The sequence below is a fragment of the Phocoena sinus genome, chromosome 15 (genome assembly GCF_008692025.1).
Source record: "Phocoena sinus isolate mPhoSin1 chromosome 15, mPhoSin1.pri, whole genome shotgun sequence".
Lineage (NCBI taxonomy): Eukaryota > Metazoa > Chordata > Mammalia > Artiodactyla > Phocoenidae > Phocoena > Phocoena sinus.
Window position 1 is genome coordinate 73,362,570 of NC_045777.1, and position 21,257 is coordinate 73,383,826.

At 41.4% G+C, this 21,257-nt stretch overlaps 2 protein-coding genes across 4 annotated transcripts in view; one reads left to right on the top strand and one right to left on the bottom strand.

Annotated features, from left to right (window-relative positions):
• Positions 1–1,913: 1,913 nt before the first annotated feature.
• The window catches only part of CRCP (CGRP receptor component), a 43,960-nt gene continuing 24,616 nt past the window's right edge, over positions 1,914–21,257 (top strand). Inside the window, exons 1-4 of one of the 3 annotated variants that reach the window (XM_032604476.1) lie at positions 1,914–2,059; positions 11,425–11,461; positions 16,545–16,643; positions 19,179–19,273. In XM_032604476.1, the coding sequence (XP_032460367.1) occupies positions 2,052–2,059; positions 11,425–11,461; positions 16,545–16,643; positions 19,179–19,273 (239 nt within the window). In that variant the 5' untranslated portion in view covers positions 1,914–2,051. The remainder of the gene's footprint in view (positions 2,060–11,424; positions 11,462–16,544; positions 16,644–19,178; positions 19,274–21,257) is intronic. The other 2 variants (XM_032604477.1, XM_032604478.1) reach the window with 2 other exon arrangements.
• Positions 5,477–5,993, bottom strand: LOC116739772 (40S ribosomal protein S23-like). Its single transcript, XM_032604479.1, has one exon. It carries the CDS (start codon positions 5,974–5,976, stop codon positions 5,545–5,547), a length of 432 nt encoding a protein of 143 aa, XP_032460370.1. The 5' UTR covers positions 5,977–5,993; the 3' UTR covers positions 5,477–5,544.

Genomic DNA, 21,257 nt, shown 5'->3' on the forward strand with positions numbered 1-21,257 from the left:
AGCAGGGGCTACTCTTTGTTGCAGTGTATGGGCTTCTCACTGCGGTGGCTTCTCTTGTTGCGGAGCATGGGCTCTAGGTGCCCAGGCTTCAGTGGTTGTAGCTTGCGGGCTCTAGAGCGCAGGCTCAGTAGTTGTGGCACACGAGCCTAGCTGCTTTGCAGCATGTGGGACCTTCCCAGACCAGGGCTCGAACCCGTGTTCCCTGCACTGGCAGGCGGATTTCCAACCACTGTGTCACCAGGGAAGTCCCAGTCATTAGTCACTATTAACAATTTAATACACCTCCTGTATTTGTTCAGACTGTCTGGGTTTGAATCTCTACTGGACAAGTTCCTAGAGGAATGACTTTTGGTAAATTATAATCTCTCCAAGCTTGGCTCAGTTTCCTCAGTAGTAAAATTTGAATAACAAAGGAATCTACCTCATAGAGTATCATGGTTGTACTGTCACGGTAATTATTATTTGTTGAGCACTAAGTATGTGCCAGGCATTTTAGGTATCTAACAGATGGATCTATGATTTACAAATTAGGGAACTGAGGTTAGGAGAAGTTAGGTAATCTCCCAGGGTTAAACATCCCCTGAGAAATTGATGGAGGTAAATAGAATCACAGGCTGCCTGCAAAGCCTGCACTATTACTGTTAATATCATGGAATTGCAAAGCACTTATCAAGGGCCTTGCAAAGAGAATGTGTTTAGTAAATGATCTGATATAACTATTAAAAAGTGGGGAAAAAAGACACCTACCATTGTTAATTTTTGGCATATTTTCTTCCAGTCTTTAGGAAATATTTCAAACCATATCAAAATTCCAGAAAATAATAGACATCAACATTTCACCTATTTTTTTTTTTTTTTTTTTTTTAAGAACACAAAATTTAGTAGATTAGGTGGCTCTATCTCCCATACCCTTAGGTATTTTTTTCCCTATGCTTATTTTTCCTTAGGTTATTAGAGTCACACCACATCATTTTCCATCTTTTAAATCCTATCTTGAGCGTTTCCCTAGCATATCAAATTATGCTACATGGTTTCTCATGGTCACATATATTGATATTATACTCTATGGTTCAAACATGATTTATCAATTTCTCATTGTTGGGTATTTAGGCTGTCTCCCAGTAAAATTATCATTACACATCGATCTTTCTTCAAGCATCTGATAATTCCCTTTCGACAAATTCCTAGAAAGGCTGGAAGGTCACAGACTGCTTGTCATTCAAGCTCTTTGTACTTTCCTGCCAAATAGCTCTGAAGAATGGGAAATGGGAGAAGGGAGGCGGAGATTTTTTCCCCCCCACTTTTTAGAACGTTTTATTCAATTATAACACACATAGAGAAAAATGCACATAAGCGTGCAGCTCACTGACTTTTCAGAAACAGAACACATCGCGTACCCAGCACCCAGGTCCTGAAATAGAGCATTTCCAGCGGCCCCGGGCCGTCTCACCCCTTGCCATTGTTACTATTGCCGGGTTGTTTTTTTTTTTTTTTGCGGTACGCGGGCCTCTCACTGTTGTGCCCTCTCCCGTTGCGGAGCACAGGCTCCGGACGCGCAGGCTCAGCGGCCATGGCTCACGGGCCCAGCCGCTCCGCGGCATGTGGGATCCTCGCGGACAGGGGCACGAACCCGTGTTCCCTGCATCGGCAGGCGGACGCTCAACCACTGCGCCACCAGGGAAGCCCCCGGGGTGGCATTTTAATGCCGCAAAGGCCTACTAATCCGATTACGTCTTTGGAAATTTACTTTATTCATACTACTTAGATATAACTTAGACCACGAAAACGTGAGCTAAATCCTGTCTGCAAACGCTTAACGGTCTGAAGTCGAGCTGGGCGTAGAGGACAGGGCTCGGACGGCTAGAGGGGCATGCAGGGCTCGCGGCCCCGCCGGGTCCTCCAGGCTCCCAGTGTGCAGCGCGGCGATCCCGGCGTGCACCGCGGCGCGCGGAGCCGGTCCCAGGGAGCTCGGCGTGGACGCCCGGTGCGGCGGCGGGTATGTGTGGAGCTTCGCTGGTGCTGTGGGCCGGAGGCGAAGAGGCGGGGTCGACATGGAAGTGTAAGCAGCTTGGGGCGCGTCGCTGGGTTTGGGCCGACGCTCACAGCTGGCGACCGCTAGACCCTGGGAGCCGGGAGACATGGGCCTGGGGCGACCCCTCGTCGCGGTGGGGAGGGCGACGGATCGGGAGGCGAGGGAGGAAAGGGCTCTCGCTCTGTCCCTCCGAACCTTCGCCCCCACGCCCACCGCGTGCCCAGCACGCGGGGCCGAGTGCCACTTGTCTCGGCTGCCTTTCAGGGTGCCTGTTCCCTCCCTCATCCACTCACTAGCGTTGCAGGCGTCACGGTGGGGAGTCTGGCCCAGTGTTGGAGCGGGAACTTCGAAGGTACAAAGCCCTGGGTCCGGCCTGGAAGTACTTGGAGGAGAGATGGGTAAATGCTGGGGTAGAGCTTTGCTTAGGGGCAGTGGGCTCCTTTGGAACCCTAACTCAGAACAGGTGCTGTCCAAGTTTGATGAGAAGCATTTAGCTATTTGTGTGTGTGTGTAGGGAGGGAGTAAAAGCCATTCTTACAGTTTTAGCTCCACATGGTCTTTTCCGTGTCTGCTCATTGTACCTGGTGAAAATGGAAGTTTTTGTAGCTACTCTGTATGTGGATTTTTGCACGGTTGACGTTAACTTGTAGGCATACTATATTGTGTTCTCTTTGCTACCGATTATTTAATATTGATACTTTCTTTTATATTCTTTAGCCTGTTTAATGTCTACATGTACTACTGTTTTTCGGACTTTTAAAAAAACACTGTATGTATATGTAACTGAAACGAAAGCTTCATGAGACAATGCAGTGTGCAGTACAGTCTGATAGTCTCTTTTATTAAAATAGGGTGTAGACCCACTAAATTGATTTTGCAATCTACTAATGGGGTTTAATCTGCAATTTGAAAAACATGCATAATATTACTCTAGCCCAAGCCGTCATTATCAATTTTTCCCTCTTTATTAAGCATTTCCTGTCAGCATACAGACCAGCTTTAATTTGTCTATCTTAAAAGAAAAATCCCTTGTCTGTCCCTACATCCATGTCCACCTGTTGCTCCCTCTCTGCTTCCTGTCACCAGAAAACTTCTTAGAAATGTTGTTTATCCCCTCATTCTCTCAATCATTCTTTTGGGCTTTCATCCTCACCAGTCTACAGAAATGGGTCTTAGGTAGGTTACCTGAGCCTTCCATCTTGTCAAATTCAGAAGTTGATTTTCTGGCCTTAACTTCCTTGACCCCTTAGCAGCAGTTGATACAGAAACTCAAGACACTCTCTTGGCTTTGTGACATGCTCTCTTGGATTTCCTCCTACATCAAGGACTACTTCTCAGTCTTCTTTCCTAGCCCCACCTTCCTTCCTTGCTTGGGCTTCTAAATGTTGAAGTATTTTAGGGCTCAGTCCTGGGACCCTTTCTCTCCACATTCCCTTGGTCATTTTACCTATCTGTATGCAAATGATTCCCCAGAATATATTTCTAGCCCATTTCTCCTATCCATCCAGTTGCTTAAACCAGAAATCTAGCCCTCTTTCCTCACCGCTAAATCAAGTCCATCAGCCAGTCCTGTCATCTCCACGTTCAGAATGTATTTTGAATGCAGCACCATCCCCACTGCTAATTTTGTAGTTCATCGTCTCTGGTCCAGATTAAGCAATAGCCTTTGGTTTCCACTCTTGCCCCGCCCCCTCCATTCTGTTTTCCACACAGCAGCCAAAGTGAATTAAAATATTAATTGGATCAAATCACCCCCTGTGTAAAAGCCCTTCATTGCTTTTCTGTGTGCTTAGAGGATATCTGCATTTCTTAGTAGGACTACAAGACCCTATGTAACCTCACTCACTCACCAACCTTGTCTCTCCCCACTGTCCCCTCCCAGAAAGAGACACACTTTCCACAGGCAGTCAAGTAATTTCAGTAACTCTCCAAGCCCTTGCATTGCTGTTCCCTCTACCTGGTAGACCTTTCCCCCTGTCCTGCCCACTTCTTATCTTTTTGACAGCTCAGGTTGAGTGTCCTTTTTCAATGTTGTTTTTCCTCTTTGGTAAATCCAAAATAAGTCCTGCTTTTTGTCTCTCATAGAACCTTTGTTTACTTTTCCCTTAAATAATTACAAGTTCTGATAATAGATGTATGCTTACATGTCTAGTGTATTGTCTCCCTCTTGAGAGTGTAAGTATCATGAAGGCAGGGACCAGTGTCTGTTCCCCTAGTGCTTAGCAGCGCATCCTGGCACACAGTAGCCCTTTGGCACACACAGTCGGCCTTCTGTATTTGCTGGTTTAAACCCCCAGTCGTGGGTTTCACATCCACAGACACAGAGGGCTGACTGTACTTGTGGAGTGAAGTAATATAACGATACTTCATTAACTTAATAAATTAAATTAATAAAAATTAATATAAATTATTTAGCTAGTTTCCTGATTGCTGAGCATATAGATTTTCTGATTTTCCTAAGTGAAATGGTTTCAATCAAGAGTTTTTTCTCCTATATAGTAACCTGTCAACTTCTCCCAAGGAGTCAGTGACTCATCAAGAATTTTGTGGCTAGCAGTTTGTGGGAAAATGAGGTTTTCTGAGGTAGGCATGTGGTTTGGGGGTAGAGGGGCCCCTGGAATGAGACTGTCTGGAGGCCTAATTCTGTGTTTTTTGGCCCCAGCATGCGGCATGTGGGATCTTAGTTCCCCGACCAGGGATCGAACCCGTGCTCCCTGCCTCAGAAGGGCGGAGGCCTAACCGCTGGACCGCCAGGGAAGTCCCTGGAGGCCTAATTCTAGTTCTTGCCTGGCCTCCAGCATGAGGTGTGACCTCTGGGAGTGTGGTCCTTAGGATCTTCAGGAGACCCCTAGGTCTCTGAGAGGGCAAACACATTGTACCTCTGTTAGGCATTCCTAGGACCTGCAGTGAGGAGGCATGGATGGAAAACTCCCCTGAGTTTTTACTACTTTTTTTTCTTCAATCACTGAGTAATTACCTACTGCGTGAGGGATACATATAGATAGATACACACTAGAAGTTTTTTAAAGGTAAGGAATATTTATGCTTTATTTGGTTGAACGATAGACTTTAAAAATAAAAACTTTTTTTTTTTTTTGCGGTACGCGGGCCTCTCACTGCTGTGGCCTCTCCCGTTGCGGGGCACAGGCTCCGGACGCGCAGGCTCAGAGGCCGTGGCTCACGGGCCCAGCCGCTCTGCAGCATGTGGGATCCTCCTGGACTGGGGCACGAACCCACGTCCGCTGCATCGGCAGGTGGACTCTCAACCACTGCGCCACCAGGGAAGCCCTAAAAATAAAAACTTTTTGACCATCACATCGGATAAAAGGATATAAAATATTCATAGCAAAATTAAGTATTTGTATACTAAGGTATTTGCTGTTTGGCTAACTTTCTCTAATGCCTCGGGACTATTTATATGCCTGGAAAATTTTGTGTTCATCCTTTTTTTTTTTTTTTTTTTTTTTTTGGCATATGGAAATTTATTACTATCCTGCTTTCATCATCAAAACTTATGATCTTGGTCTTTCCTTCTTGCCTTTATATAAGGCCAAAAGAGAGACATTGGCTACTTTGACAACCTTAAAGCGGACTCCAGGAATGTCACCAACAGCATGACCTTTGCGACCAAATCCAGCAACCAGAACTTCATCATTTTCCTCAATAAAATTCAAACAACCATCATTGGGTACAAAGGCAGTGATTTTTTTGCCATTCTTGATTAGTTGAACCCTGACACACTTCCTGATGGCAGAATTCGGCTGTTTGGCTTCAACCCCTACTTTTTCAAGCACAATTCCCTTGGCATGCGAGGCACCTCCAAAAGGGTTGGCCTTCAGGGCTGTGCCCAAATGGGCTTTCTTGTACTGCTTATCATGCCACTTCTGGTCTCGTCGGTGGCTATGGAGCTTCCTGGCAGTACGAAGACCGCGACACTTGCCCATGCTGCCGGCGCCACGGGCCTAAGCCTGTGTTCATCCTTTTATTCTTGAACTTAGTATACATAGTTACGGAAAATGGAGTTTCTTCCACATCATCTTTTTGAGATAGTGTCAGAATTTCCTTCTTTTTACAGCTGGAAATACTGAGGTTTAGAGAAGTTAGCTAATAGGTCTTATAGCAATTCAGTAACAGGACTGGAAAGAGGATAATTTGCTAGCTCCCAAGTGAATGCTACAGTTTAAATTGTTCATTGACTTTGAAGGCTGCTCAGTTTTCTTGGACCAGAGTTTAACTTTTCAGGACAGGACTTGAGTCAGTAACATAGGTTAAACATAGGAGAATTTGAGCAATTCTGTTTGTCATTGTGTTCGTAAGAGTTAACTGTGTGGCAGTTAATAGGCACTGTTTGCTTGGACATTTTTGTGCATGTGTGAGTCTCTAAGGAAAGTCTGTCAGTAGATCATTTTGTTCTGTTTATTCAGAATTTGATTTTCTGAAGTAGTTGTTTGTGTCCATTAAATTGACTCAGCAAGTTAAGCAGATTTTACAGGTTAAATTTCAAATAGTACGTCAGCTTCAGTCAGCTAATTCATGACTTAAGGAAATTAAGTGACTGCCTTCCTGTAAGTATAGATTCAGACAGTCTTTAAAATTCACTTGGAATATTTGCTTTAAACATCTGTAAGTAAAATCAGTACCATTCTAAGTCCTACAGGAGAGTATGAAGTAAACATTGGAGGAGAATGTCCTCAATTACAAGTTATACTAATGTATTTTTTTTTTAACTTCATGGAATTCTTTAGTTTTACTTCTCCATTTTTCTCAGCTTTTTACCTTGAAAAATTTCAAACCCATGGAACAGTTGCAAAAAGAGCATCTCAAGTTCCTTTATATCCTTTACCTGGAGTCACCATTTGTTAACATTTTTGATATATCTGCCTTCTCTTTGTTACACATGCCTACATTCTCTCTCCACACACACTCTTTACTGAACCAGTTCAGAGTTGTAGAGATGTCATTTTATCAGTCTTAAAAAGACATTCTCCTGTGTAACTGCAATACCACCATCACACCCAGGGAATTTAGTGCTGATATTACCACTATTATTAAAATGCAACCTATATTAAAATTTCTCCAATTGTCCTAATAATGTTTTATCTGGATTTTTTTAAAAAATTGATTCAGGATCCAATCAAGAATCACACATTGCATTTAGTTATCAAGGTTCTTTAATCTCCTTTACTCTGAGAACAGTTTCTTAGCCTCTTTTTGTGATATTGACATCGTGACAAATGATAGTGATATTTGAAGAATCTAGGCCAGTTGATTTGAAGAAGGTTTCTTAGGTTGGGTTTGTCTGATTATATTCTCATAACTACATTTTCTGACAGGATTGCTATAAGGGATGTTTCCTTCTCAGTGCATCACCTCATCATTAAATGCTGTTAAATTGGATAACTTGCTGTTAAATTGGATAACTTGCTGTTAAATTGGATAACTTGATTAAGTTGATGTCTGTCAAATCTCACCATATCCTGTTCTCAACAACCTGCCACTTCGTGGTGGTTACAGTAAGTTCTTCAGGATAAAAACTGCCTTCAAAAAAAATTTCCCGGGCTTCCCTGGTGGCGCAGTGGTTGAGAGTCCGCCTGCCAATGTAGGGGACGCGGGTTCGTGCCCCGGTCCGGGAAGATCCCACATGCCGCGGAGCGGCTGGGCCCGTGAGCCATGGCTGCTGAGCCTGCGCGTCTGGAGCCTGTGCTCCGCAGCGGGAGAGGCCACAACAGTGAGAGGCCCGCGAAACGCAAAAAAAAAAAAAAAAAAAAAAAAATTTCCCAATACACACAGTTCATTTAGGACTCAATGAAAGGCAGATACTATACTCGTTGACATTTAACTGAATAAAGGAATGCCTAGCATATTTTGGCATTTACTCCATTAGTATTTAGCTGGGTAAAAAAATTATTTATCTTCCTAATAAAAGAATCAATGAATAAATCAGCTTCTGCCCACCAGAATGCAAGACGCTGTACTTTTTAAACATCCATTGTTCTCCTGGCTCCAAAACACAGGTTCATGAAAATATACATGAAAGAGAGGTTCCTCTCCTTCTTTGTATATTGGCTCTAGAAAAGGCAGAAGATGTTCTTTGGATTCTTGCAATTAACAATATTGACTTGGGCAGTGGGGCAGTAATTTGGAAGAGACAAGGACAGATTTCCCAGGGCATGGAATAATGCACATGACAGAGGGGGGCTGTGATTTGGAAATGAAGTTGTCACTGTGGCACCTGGGATGGATCCACTGGCCTTGAGGAAAAATAACATGTAATTTTTCTCACCCTGTTCCAGGAAGGGATGTTTTAGTTCCCCTGAATGTTAGGGCATGAAGGGAGTTGTAATTCAGTTTCAAGCAAAGACAGGAGGAGGCCTTGTGGGGTGACTTCCTGATTAAGTAGGCAAAGATGACATGTGGTTTGATTTGTCATTTTCAATTTTATTTATTTATGGCTGTGTTGGGTCTTCATTGCTGTGCGCAGGTTTTCTGTAGTTGAGGCGAGTGGGGGCTACTCTTTGTTGCAGTGCATTAGCTTCTCATTGTGGTGGCTTCTCTTGTTGTGGAGCACGGCCTCTAGGTTTGCGGGCTTCAGTAGTTGTGGCGCACGGGCTTAGTTGCTCTGTGGCATGTGGGATCTTCCTGGACCAGGGCTTGAACCTGTGTCCCCTGCATTGGCAGGCGGATGCTTAACCACTGTGCCACCAGGGAAGTCCTGTCATTTTCAGCTTTAAATGAGCCATATCACATACTCTAATTATGCGTTATCCTTCCTGTGTTAGGTTCCATTTATTTATTTATTTAAAAATTTTAATTTATTTATTTCTGACTGCGTTGGGTCTTTGTTGCTGCACGCAGGCTTTCTCTAGTTGCGGCGAGTGGTGGCTACTCTTTTTTTTTTTTGCGGTACGCGGGCCTCTCACTGCTGTGGCCTCTCCCGTTGCAGAGCACAGGCTCCGGACGCACAGGCTCAGCGGCCATGGCTCACGGGCCCAGCCGCTCCGCGGCATGTGGGATCCCCCCGGACCGGGGCACAAACCCGTGTCCCCTGCATCGGCAGGCGGACTCTCAACCAGTGCGCCACCAGGGAAGCCCGGTGGCTACTCTTTATTGCAGTGCGTGGGCTTCTCATTGCGGTGGCTTCCCTTGTTGCGGAGCACAGGCTCTAGATGCGCAGCCTTCAGTAGTTGTGGCACTCTGGCTCAGTAGTTGTGGCTCACCGGCCGTAGAACGCAGGCTCAGTAGTTGTGGTGCACAGGCTTAGTTGCTCTGCGGCATGTGGGATCTTCCCAGACCAGGGCTCGAACCCGTGTCCCCTGAATTGGCAGGCAGATTCTTAACCACTGTGACACCAGGGAAGTCTCCTAGGTTCCTTTTAAGTATGGTGTTCTTTGTGACCTGAGTTCCATTGTGGTCATTTGGGCAAAACAGCACTTTTGTGAAATCCTGGCTATTTGTTGAATGACCAGTAGCATTTGGTAAGCTTCATGTGCTGATTTGATTAAGTGCTGACATTACTGTGCTGATGACCTAAGGCCTAGGTTGAAGCCTGCGTTAACCACCTGCTTGTTTTGCTTTATTTATTGACTGGGGAAACCACCCATCTATTTGGCTCATGTTTTTGAAATTTTGTGTCCTCAATTTCATCATATAGCCCCATTCCTAGTTTAAGAACAAACAGTAATCTTTGTTGTACATTATGTCAAGTCCATACTCCTTCCTGAAGTTTTAGGATTCTGCATTACTGGTTTCCATTTGTTCAATCCTGTTTTATTTTTCACAATCCCATAGTTATTGTCCACTTCAGTTAGGCTTTCTACTGTGTGCCCTTGAGCAAGTTTTTAAATCTCTGAGCCTCAGTGTCATCATCTATGAAGAAGGAATCATAATAGCTCCTACATCACAGGGTTTTTAATGAGAATTTAAGTGAGGTGATATCTTTTAACAGTAATAGCCTTCGTTTAGGAGAACCTAATAAGTACCAAGAACTGTGTTACACTTTTAAAATTTGTTTTCCTTTCATCCTCAGAACGGCTTTATGAATTAGGAAGAAGCGGTGGTTGTGGTGGTGGTAGCCCAGGCAGTAGTGACAATAGATGGTATTTATTGAGCACATACTGTGTTCCAGGTACTTTACATGTTTCACCTCAATCCTGTAACAATGTTACAAGGTTGATACTACAGTTGCCATTTTATAGATGAGGAAATTTAAGCATAGAGAGGTTAAATAACTTGCCCAAATTCATATAGCTACTGGTTGGTGGAGCTGGGTTTAGAATCCAGGCTACATTTCTAGGTACTAGTTATCTGCATTTTTTGTTTTATATGGGGATGCTTAACGGGGGTTAATTAACTCACTGAAACTCACATACCTTGTAAGTGGCGGAGCTGGAATATGAACCTAGATTTGTCTGATTTCAAAACTGTATTCTTTTAAAATTGAAGTATAGTTGATTTACAGTGTTTCAGGTATACAGCAAAGTGATTCAGCTATACATATATATATATTATGTATATATGTATTCTTTTTCAGGTTCTTTTCCATTATAGATTATTACAAGATATTGACTGTAGTTCCCTGTGCTGTACACTATACAGTAGGTCAAAACTGTGTTCTTAATTATTATACTGTACTGCCTCCAGACTGTTAAAAACAATAAGTGCTTTCTGACGTGATACTGTAGAATGGATCAGTTGTAATTTAATACACGTCACATTGCTGTGCTCATTCATACATGAAAGGTGACGTTTTGCCTTGATTGACCATTGCCAGTGCTCAACACCTGAACTCTAGTGGTTGAGTTGATAGAAAAGATGAACACCTTGGGAGTTTTGTGGGTATCTGGCAGGATTCCAGATGTTGCTGGAATTTCCAGTAGTGATGTTAGTGTTAAGGATCCCATTTCTGGTGATTCAACAGGAGGACTTGGCTGCCCAAAATGTCAATAGCTGATGGAAGGCAGATGGTACTGTAGAGAGGACATGGCTGTGGGATGAGGTGGCACTCTGTTTCTCCAGTTAATTCTAGCACCCTCTGTTTATTGACATCCCCCTACTCCTGTGGTTTTGGCCCTGTGTTCTTCCTGTAACTAACTTCCCCTAGATATCTGACTTCTCAACTTTTGCCTGCTTGGACCAGGGATAAGTATAGTATTTTAATCGCCTACTTGGTGTTGGATGTGTGATATACTGTGGCTGTTAAAAGGAGAATTTGCTCTGAATTTGTCCATCGCCAGCTAAACCAGTAAGACTTAGGACATTTCTCAATTTTAGGTTGTAGTCCCCAAATTTCTGAACTGTGCTACTGAATCTTGACAGAGGGATTATTTTGTAGATATTTAATTCCCACAGAGGGATGTGAGCCCAGACTGATGATAATTTACTTTATTTTGCAGGAAGGATGCCAGCGCTGCGCTGCTCAGTAACTATGAGGTAAATAGCTTTGGACTATTGTGTTTTCCTCTCTGATCGTTTGCCCTTTGCTTCTGAAGATTATTCAGTTAGTTTTGGTTAGAAATGACTGAATTCATTTAGATTTGCCACTTTAAAATAGGAGAGATGGCACCATCTGGTGGACCTTGGAATAGTCTTAGCTTGGTAAATTATATACAGTAATTCAGGGAAGCTGGGAAGCCTTTAGTTTACTGTGGGCAACCTTCTCCAAATCCCAAAGATTTTAGATCTTCATTTGGGATGCCTTCCTGTGATGGAAACATCAGTTTTGGAACTGTTTCTGTTTGCAGAAGTTTTCCATTAAAATGCTTAACGCCTTTTCCTAATTACCACTCTTTAGCTGTAAAATGCTTTTATAAGTTATTATTTTGATCCTCATAATAGTCTCATAAGTATTAACACCTTCATTTTGGAAGTGAGAGTTTAGTGACTCACCATTACGAATAATTTAGTAGGAAGTAACAGGTTTGGAATTTGGGGGCTTGAGGGTTGGGTTGCTGGGGAAAGAAAGGAAAGAAGTTGGTGAAAGGGAGGAGAGAACATTATTTTTGCCTACCTTCTATTTTGCCTGGGTGTTGTTTGGTACTAGCAAAACTATCTGATAGGTTGACTCCAGGTATAGAAAAAACCATTCATATATTCACTGTCCATTTTTCTTATGCCAGAGTCTAAACTCAGGAAGACTTATAGGAGATTTGAGTCGCCATTTTGTGATATATGTAGAAGGTAGTAGATTTAACACAGTGGGCCATATTCTTTTCTTCCTAAAGGTTCATCTTAAATGGTTGCTGCTCATAATAGGAAGGAAATGGTTGTTGGTCAAGCCGTTGGCTTTTTTGTGTGTGTGTGTGTGGTATGCGGGCCTCTCACTGTTGTGACCTCTCCCGTTGAGGAGCACAGGCTCCGGACGCGCAGGCTCAGCGGCCATGGCTCACGGGCCCAGCCGCTCCGCGGCATGTGGGATCTTCCCGGACGGGGGCAGGAACCCGTGTCCCCTGCATTGGCAGGCGGACTCTCAACCACTGCGCCACCAGGGAAGCCCCAAGCCGTTGGCTTTTAGGAACCTCCTTCTCCAGCTTAGACTCTGGACAAGGTGTGTAGTGTTTTATCCATTGGGGAAACATTGCATTAATTGGGTCTCATGCCCCTATTTCTGAAAGGAATGACAGGCAGGGGATGGGTTGCGTTTTATCTAGTCGTTACTGTGTTTATGATCCTATGCTTCTCTCAGTTCTCTGGTATAATCTCTAAAGCAGGAGAGAGATTTCCTCCCCTGACCCTTCTTAGCACTAATACACATGTGTTTCTACCTTGTGGAGAAAATTTACTTCTAAAGTTATATAGCTTTTTTTCTTTCTTTTTTTTTTTTGTAAACTACTTTTATCGCTTGCTTCATAATTTTTCTTTTCCAGAAATAAAATAGATTTTCATGTTAGAGAAGCAAGATCTTTTTAAAAAATGATTGATTAATTTATTTATTTTTGGCTGCATTGGGTCTTCATTGCTGCACACGGGCTTTCTCTAGTTGCAGTAAGCGGGGGCTACTCTTTGTTGCAGTGCGTGGGCTTCTTACTGCAGTGGCTTCTCTTGTTGTGGAGCACAAGCTCTAGGCACTCAGGTTTCAGTAGTTGTGGCACATGGGCTCAGTAGTACTGGCTCGTGGGCTCTAGAGCGCAGGCTCAGTAGTTGTGATGCCCGGGCTTAGTTGCTCCGCGACATGTGGGATCTTACCGGGCCAGGGCTCGAACCCGTGTCCCCTACAGTGGCAGGCGGATTCTTACAGTGCTCCACCAGCGAAGCCCGAGAAGCAAGATCTTTAAAAAAAACTATATATATATATATATATATATATATATATATATATATATATATATATTTTAGGAAAATTTTTTAAAATTCAGGTACAGTCAGCATACATTATATTAGTTTCAAGCATACAACATAATGTTTCGATATTTGTATATATTGCAAAATGATTACCACAATAAGTCTACTTAACATCACTCACCATACATAGTTACATAATTCTTTTCTTATTATGTTGAGAACTTTTTAAGATTTCCTCTTTTAGCAACTTTCAAATATGCAATACAGTATTATTAACTGATGTTGCCATGCTGTACATTATATCCCCATGACTTACTTAGTTTATAACTGGAAGTTTGTAACTTCTGACCACCTTCATCCAGTTTGCTTACCCCCCCCCGCTGTCTCTGGCAACCGTTTGTTCTCTGTATCTATGAGCTTGGTTTCTGGTTTCGGTTTTGTTTTTGTTTTTGTTTTAATTTTTGGCCATGCTGCATGGCATGCGGGGACTTAGCTCCCTGACCGGGGATCGAACCCACGCCCCCTACAGTAGAAGCATGGAGTCTTAACCACTGGACTGCCAGGGAAGTCCCTTTTTTTTTTCCTTTTCTTTTTTAGATTCCACGTATAAGTGATACCATACAGTATTTGTCTTTCTCTGACTTCTTTCACTTAGCATAATGCCCTCAAGTTCCATTCACGTTGTCACAGATGGCAAGATTTCATTCTTTTTTATGGCTGAATAATATTCCTTTGTATATATATGCCACAATTTCTTTATCCATTCATCTGTAAATGGACACTTTAGCTTATTTCCTTACCTTGACTATTGTAAATAATGCTGCAGTGAACATGGGGGTGCATATATCCTTTCAGATTACTATTTTTGTTTTCTTTGGATAGTTACCCAGAAGTGGAATGCCTGAATCATATCGTACTTCTATTTTCAATTTTTTGATGATCCTTCATACTGTTTTCCATAGTGGCTGCACCAATTAACATTCCCACCTATAGTACACAGTGGTTTCCTTTTCTCCACATCCTCCTCAATATTTATTTCTTGACTTTTTAATAATAGCCATTCTAACAGGTGTGAGGTGGTGATCTCATTGTGGTTTTTATTTGCATTTCCCTGATGATTAGTGATGTTGAGCATCTTTTATGTACCTGTTGGCCATCTGTATGTATTCTTTGGAAAAATGCCCATTTTTAAAATAGATTGTTTGTTTTGCTCTGTAGTTGTATGAATTTATATATTTTGGATATTAACCCCTTATCAGCTACATGATTTGCAGATATTTTCTCCCATTCAGTAGGTTGCATTTTGTTGATGATTTTCTTTGCTGCACAGCAGCTTTTTAGTTTGATGTAGTCCCACTTGTTTATTTTTGCCTTTGTTGTCTTAGCTTTTGGTGCTAAATCCAAAAAGTCATTGCCAAGACCAATGTCAAGGAGCTTACTGCCTGTGTTTTCTTCTAGGAATTTTATGGTTTCAGGTCTTACATCATCAAGTCTTTAATCCATTTTGAGCTAAGTTTTGTGTATGGTGTATATAGTGGTCTAGTTTCATTCTTTTGCATGTGGCTGTCCAGTTTTCCCAACACCATTTATTGAGGAGACTGTTCTTTCCCATTGTGTATTCTTGGCTCCTTTATCATAAATTAATTGACCATATATGTGTGAATTTATATCTGGGCTCTCTATTGTGTTCCATTGATCTCTGCATCTGTTTTAGGCCAATACCATACTGTTTTGATTACTATAGCTTTGTAATGTAGTTTGAAACCAGGGAGTGTGATGCCTCCAACTTTGTTCTTCTTTCTCAAGATTGCTTTGACTATTCTGGATCTTTTGTGATTCCATACAAATTTTGGGATTGTTCTATTTCTGTGAAATATGCAGTTGGAATTTTGATGAGAATTGCATTGAACCTGTAGTTTGCTTTGGGTAGTATGGACATTTTAGCAATATTAATTCTTCCAATGCATGAACATTTATGTGTGTCTTCTTCAGTTTCTTTCATCAGTGTCGTATAGTTTTCACTGTATAGGTCTTTTGCCTCCTTGGTTAAATTTATTCCTAATTTTATCTTTTTTGTTGCAATTATAATAAATAGGATTGTTTTCTTAATTTCTCTTTTAATAGTTTGTTATTAGTGTATAGAAACATAACAGATTCCTGTATGTTGATTTTGTATCCTGCAACTTTACTGAATTCATTTATTCTAACAGTTTTTTGGTGGAGTCTTCAGGGATTTCTATAAGTAATACCATGTCATCTGCAAATAGTGACAGTTTTACTTTTTCCTTTCCCATTTGGATGGCTCAATTTTATTCCTTTTCTTGCCTAATTGCCCTGGCTAGGACTTCCAATACTATGTTGAATAAAAGAGGCAAGAGTGGGCACCGTTGTCTTATTCCTGATCTTAGAGAAGCTTTTACTTTTTCACTGTGGAGTATGATGTTAGCTCTGGGCTTATCATGTATGGCCTTTGTTATGTTGAGGTATGTTTCCTCTGTACCCACTTTGTTTAGAGTTTTGATCATAGATGTTGAATTTTGTCAATTGCTTTTTCTGCATCTATTGAGATGATCATATTATAGGAAAATTTACTTTCAAATACTCAGAATATTATTTTTGAGAGCTAAGGAGATCAGTTATATGGTGTGTATTGGTAGGAAACACTTGAAATAGTTTATGTAAACAAATGAATTTGCAGTATTTGACTTAGATAAAAGAGCATTTTTATTTTTTTTTTTAATTTTATTTTAATTAATTAATTTATTTGGGCTGCATTGGATCTTTGTTGCTTGCTGTGTGCAGGCTTTCTCTCGTTGTGGTGAGTGGCAGCTACTCTTCATTGCGGTACACTGGCTTCTCATTGTGGTGGCTTCTCTTGTTGCGGAGCACAGACTCTAGGCACATGGGCTTCAGTAGGTGTGGCACGTGGGCTCAGTAGTTGTGGCGCACAGGCTTAGTTGCTCCATGGCATGTGGGATCTTCCCGGACCAGGGCTCGAACCTGTGTCCCCTGAATTGGCAGGCAGATTCTTAACCACTGTGCCACCTGGGAAGCCCAAGAGCATTTTTAAAAAGTCACATGCTTCTTGGACTTATTTGCTCTAATGCAAGAGTTTGGGGGAGGGTTTATGAGAAGAAAAGAGATATTATTCTCTTTATCCTTTAAAATCATTGACCTTGGAATAGATACATTTCTCAAATTTATTTATGGAAATCTTTTGTATATCTCTTCCTAGGTGTTCCAGTTACTAACTGATATGAAAGAGCAGCGTAAAGAAAGTGGAAAGAATAAACACAGTTCTGGGCAACAGAACTTGAATACTATCACGTATGAAGTAAGCCTGTGTTTTTGGAAGGTCTACCCCAACTGCCATTGAAGGGGGTTGGTTTATCTTGCTGATGACTGGCCACTGAATCATGACTACCTATTATCTGATTTGAGTAGGTTTACTGTAACCCAGTTTTTATCCTGTTTATAGAAGTGGAAAGAGTTTGGCCAATTGCGAGTGTTAACCAATTGCAAAGTCAGAGGAGGGAATAAATAAAAGTCTGCCATCACTTCTAATACCAATTGCAAGTTGGGGAGCCCCACGGCCACCCTCAGGTTCAATAATTCAGTGGAAGTACTCACGGAACTTGCTAAAAGCTATTATGTTCACTGGTACAGGTTATTACAAGGAAAAGATACAGATTAAATTTGGCCAAGGGAAGAAGCAAATGGGGCAGGTGCCAGGAGAAATACCAAATGCAGAGCTTCCACTGTTCTCTAATGTGGAGTCAGAGCACATTTCTCTTGAAATCAGTGTGTGTTAATACACACAGAATATTGCCAGCCAAGGAAGCTCAGCCAAGCTTTGGTGTCCAGAGTTTTTATTGGGGCTCCATTACCTAGGCATGATTGAATGATTGATTGCCTGTGTAGTTCATGTTAGCCTCCAGGTCTACTGATACTGTATGACCCAAAGCCCCTGCTCTAAGTCTCATTGTTAAGACCATCCAGTAGGACATAAGGCCCCCAGACAAAGATACTCCTATTAGATATAATGTTCCAGCAGTATGGAGATTACCTCCCAAAAGCTGAGGGCAAAGTCCAGACTCTCTGTTTTAGCGAAGCCAAATTCTTTATTACAGAGAAAGTGATACTTTTTATGGTAGAAAACTTAGAAAGTACAAAAAAGCATAAAGAAGAAATCAAAAGTAATTCTTAATCTTAATATCTAGTTGATAGTTTGTTGCATTCTCTCCCAATCTTATGCTTAAGCTGTTGTATTTGTTATATGATGTTTGATTTTTATATCTGTCATTTTGTTTTTTCTTGTTATTTGCTTTCAATTTTGATTTTGTCTTTAAAGAGGTTTGGATTTAACTCTTTTAATTTTTCTTTTCAAAGACATTTTTAAACTTGCATTAAGGTATCATTAAGGAAAATAAGGAATTTAACACTTTTGTCACCATTCCTTCCCATCTGATTTTTTTCATTTAATTGTGTGTTTAGAACCCTACAGTTCATTTATTCATTCGTGTTCTTTCACATTATATAGTTCATCTCTTTCAAAGAAGAAAAAGAAAGATTGTTGGTAATTAGTTTTATATACATTTCAAACTATCAAGCACCCTTAACTACACAGTTAATTAGTTTATGCTCACTATCACTCTAATAATTTTTTTAAAAATTTAATTATTTATTTTTGGCTGCATCGGGTCTTTGTTGCTGCACGTGGGCTTTCTCTAGTTGCAGCGAGTGGGGGCTACTCTTCGTTGTGGTGCATGGGCCTCTCATTGCGGTGACTTCTCCTGTTGTGGAGCATGGGCTCTAGGCACGCAAGCTTCAGTAGTTGTGGAGCACAGGCTCTAGAGCACAGGCTCAGTAGTTGTGGACCACGGGCTTAGTTGCTCTGTGGCACGTGGGATCTTCCCTGACCAGGGATGGAACCCATGTCCCCTGCACTGGCAGGCAGATTCTTAACTACTGTGCCACCAGGGAAGTCCCCACTCTATTAATTCTTAAGTTCTTGCTTTTAATTTTTGGTGCCTTAAGGAAAGTTACTTTGGTAATAAATGTGCCCTTCTCATTTCGTGATACAGAGTACATGGTATCAGTGTCTTATTACTGATGCTGTTAACTTTGATAACTTGGTTAAGGTGGTGTCTGCCTGGTTTCTCCACTGTAAAGTTACTGTTTTTCCATTTCCATATTCTGTTAATTAGCAAAGCGTCACCTAGTCCAGCCCACATACAAGGGGAAGGGGAATAGGCTTCATCTCTTAAGGGAGGGATATTAAAGAATTTGAGGACATACATTAAAACTACCACAGTAATTAATAAATATTTTGGGGAAGCTGCTTTGAGACTATGCAAATATCCTACTTCTTAAGCTTTTGCCCATTAATTTTAGTATTCATTGGTGGATCCTTCCTGCAGTAATTATTCCTATGGTGCGATTGCCCAATGGTGATTTATTTCCCTCATTCTATGTTTAATTGTTAGAATTCTTTGTAAGAAAGAGTTGTTCCTTCTAATCCATTTATTGGGTCATTTATATATGGACTTAAGGCTATTTATTTTATTCTTCGGGTTCCCTGTCTATAAAAAATTGATACATGATAACACAGTTGTCAGACTGAGTTTTTTCTTTAAGATCAGAAAAGCTTTATTCTAAAATTTCAGTAATCTTTTTGTTCTAGCTACTGGTTTTATTTTTGAGGAATTCCTATTATATGAAGATTGAGTCTCCTGAAGGCATTTGTTTTACAAAAGATTTTTGAAACAAAATTTTAGAATACTAAATTATAGCCATTGGCTTCTCTTTTTGTCATTTGGGGTTGTTTGTCTTATGCTTGCCTTTCCCTTTTTTTTTTTTTTTTTTGTAGACATTAAAATACATATCAAAAACACCATGCAGGCACCAGAGTCCTGAGATTGTGAGAGAATTTCTCACAGCAGTGAAAAGCCACAAGTTAACCAAGTAAGTAAAAATAATCTTAAGTGGGAAAAGACTGACACATAATGAAAATGATAGCTTATAAAAGTCATCCTCAGCAACTGTGTATTTATATTAGATTGGGTTTTGAATTGTAATCAGTACACAGGGCGTAGGGTCATGGTATTGTATAAATTTATTGATTGATTGATTGATTGATTGCTGCTTTGGGTCTTCGTTGCTGTGCGCGGGCTTCTCATTGTGGTGGCTTCTCTTGTTGTGGAGCATGGGCTCTAGGCTCGCGGGCTCTAGAGCACAGGCTCAGTTGTTGTGGTGCACGGGCTTAGCTGCTCCGTGGCATGTGGGATATTCCTGGATCAGGGATCGAACCTGTGTCCCCTGCATTGGCAGGCGGATTCTCACTGCACCACCAGGGAAGTCCCAGGGTCATGGTACTGTAGATGAGACAACTGAGACTTAGACACTGGGATCCTTCTAGAGCCAGAAACAGAATGTAGTGGGCTTTTTAATCTCAAAAATGTTTCCCGAAAATCTTCCCATAACCCCTTCCCAGCATTCAGACTAAATTGGTTGAAAAACGGGATTCACAAATTGAAGGGCTTTTTATAAAGTTGATGAATTAAGTCATTTGACATTTGTGTTTGTTTGGGGCAAAAATGGCTTGATAATATTCTGTCTGCTCTTCTAGTGCCCATTTACTTTCTTGGTGACTTTCTTGAATAATTTAAGTTTGTAGGAATTAAAAACATTAAGAATTAGATCAGAAGTTTCCATGAGAAGAAAACTAGCCCTAGTTTTTAGAATTGATACTAGAGCTGATAAATCCAAAAAGCTTTTGTCATTCATTGAGAATAATCAATAATTTTATTTTGGAGGAAACATTTGGTGTTAGTTCAGGCGCACAGTTGATACACTATCAGTAAACTAAGTGCCCTTCTCCCCTTGCCTCTCTTCTCTAAATGAACTCTGAAGACAAACATCTTTCAAATGTGTGCATATGTGTGCTTGTGTGTATGTTTACAGTTTGTTTTATTTTTTGTGAGAAAATACACATAACATAAAATTTACCATCTTGACCATTTTTTTTAAAACTTATTTATTTTTTTGGCTGCGTTGGGTCTTTGTTGCGGTGCGCGGGCTTCTCATTGTAGTGGCTTCTCTTGTTGCGGAGCACAGGCTCTAGGCGCACGGACTTCGGTAGTTGTGGCACATGGGCTCAGTAGTTGTGGCTTGCAGGCTCTAGAGCATAGGCTTAGTAGTTGTGGTGCATGGGCTTAGTTGCTCTGTGGCATGTGGGATCTTCCTGGACCAGGGCTCGAACCTGTGTCTCCTGCATTGGCAGGCGGATTCTTAACCACTGCGCCACCAGGGAAGCCCTACCATCTTAACCACTTTTTTTTTTTCATCTTAACCACTTTTAAGCCTTCAGTTCATCTATATTAAGTATAGTGTTCACATTGTGTGTAACCAATACCCAGAATTTTTTTTTTTTAATTTATTTGGTTGTACTGGGTCTTTGTTGCAGCAGGCAGGCTCCTTAGTTGCAGCTCGCGTGCTCCTTAGTTACGGCTTACCAGCTCCTTAGTTGTGGCTCACAGGCTCCTTAGTTGCAGCATGCGAACTCTTAGCTGCGGCACACACGTGGGATCTAGTTCCGTGACCAGGGATTGAACCTGGGCCCCCTGCATTGGGAGAGTGGAGTCTTCACCACTGCGCCACCAGGGAAGTCCCCAGAACTTTTAAAATCTTACAAAACAATCTGTATACCAATTAAACAACTCCCCATTTCCTGCTCTCCCCAGCCCCTGACACCACCACTCTGTTTCTGTGGATTTGACTATTCTATATACCTCATGTAATTAGAATCATATAGTATTTGTCTTAAAAAAAAAGTCTAAATATTATTTAATATTGTTATCTTTTTATTTTAACTATTTTTAAGTGTGTGATTCAGTGGCATTAGGTATATTTAATTGTTGTGCATCTCTGCCATCCATCCACAGGACAG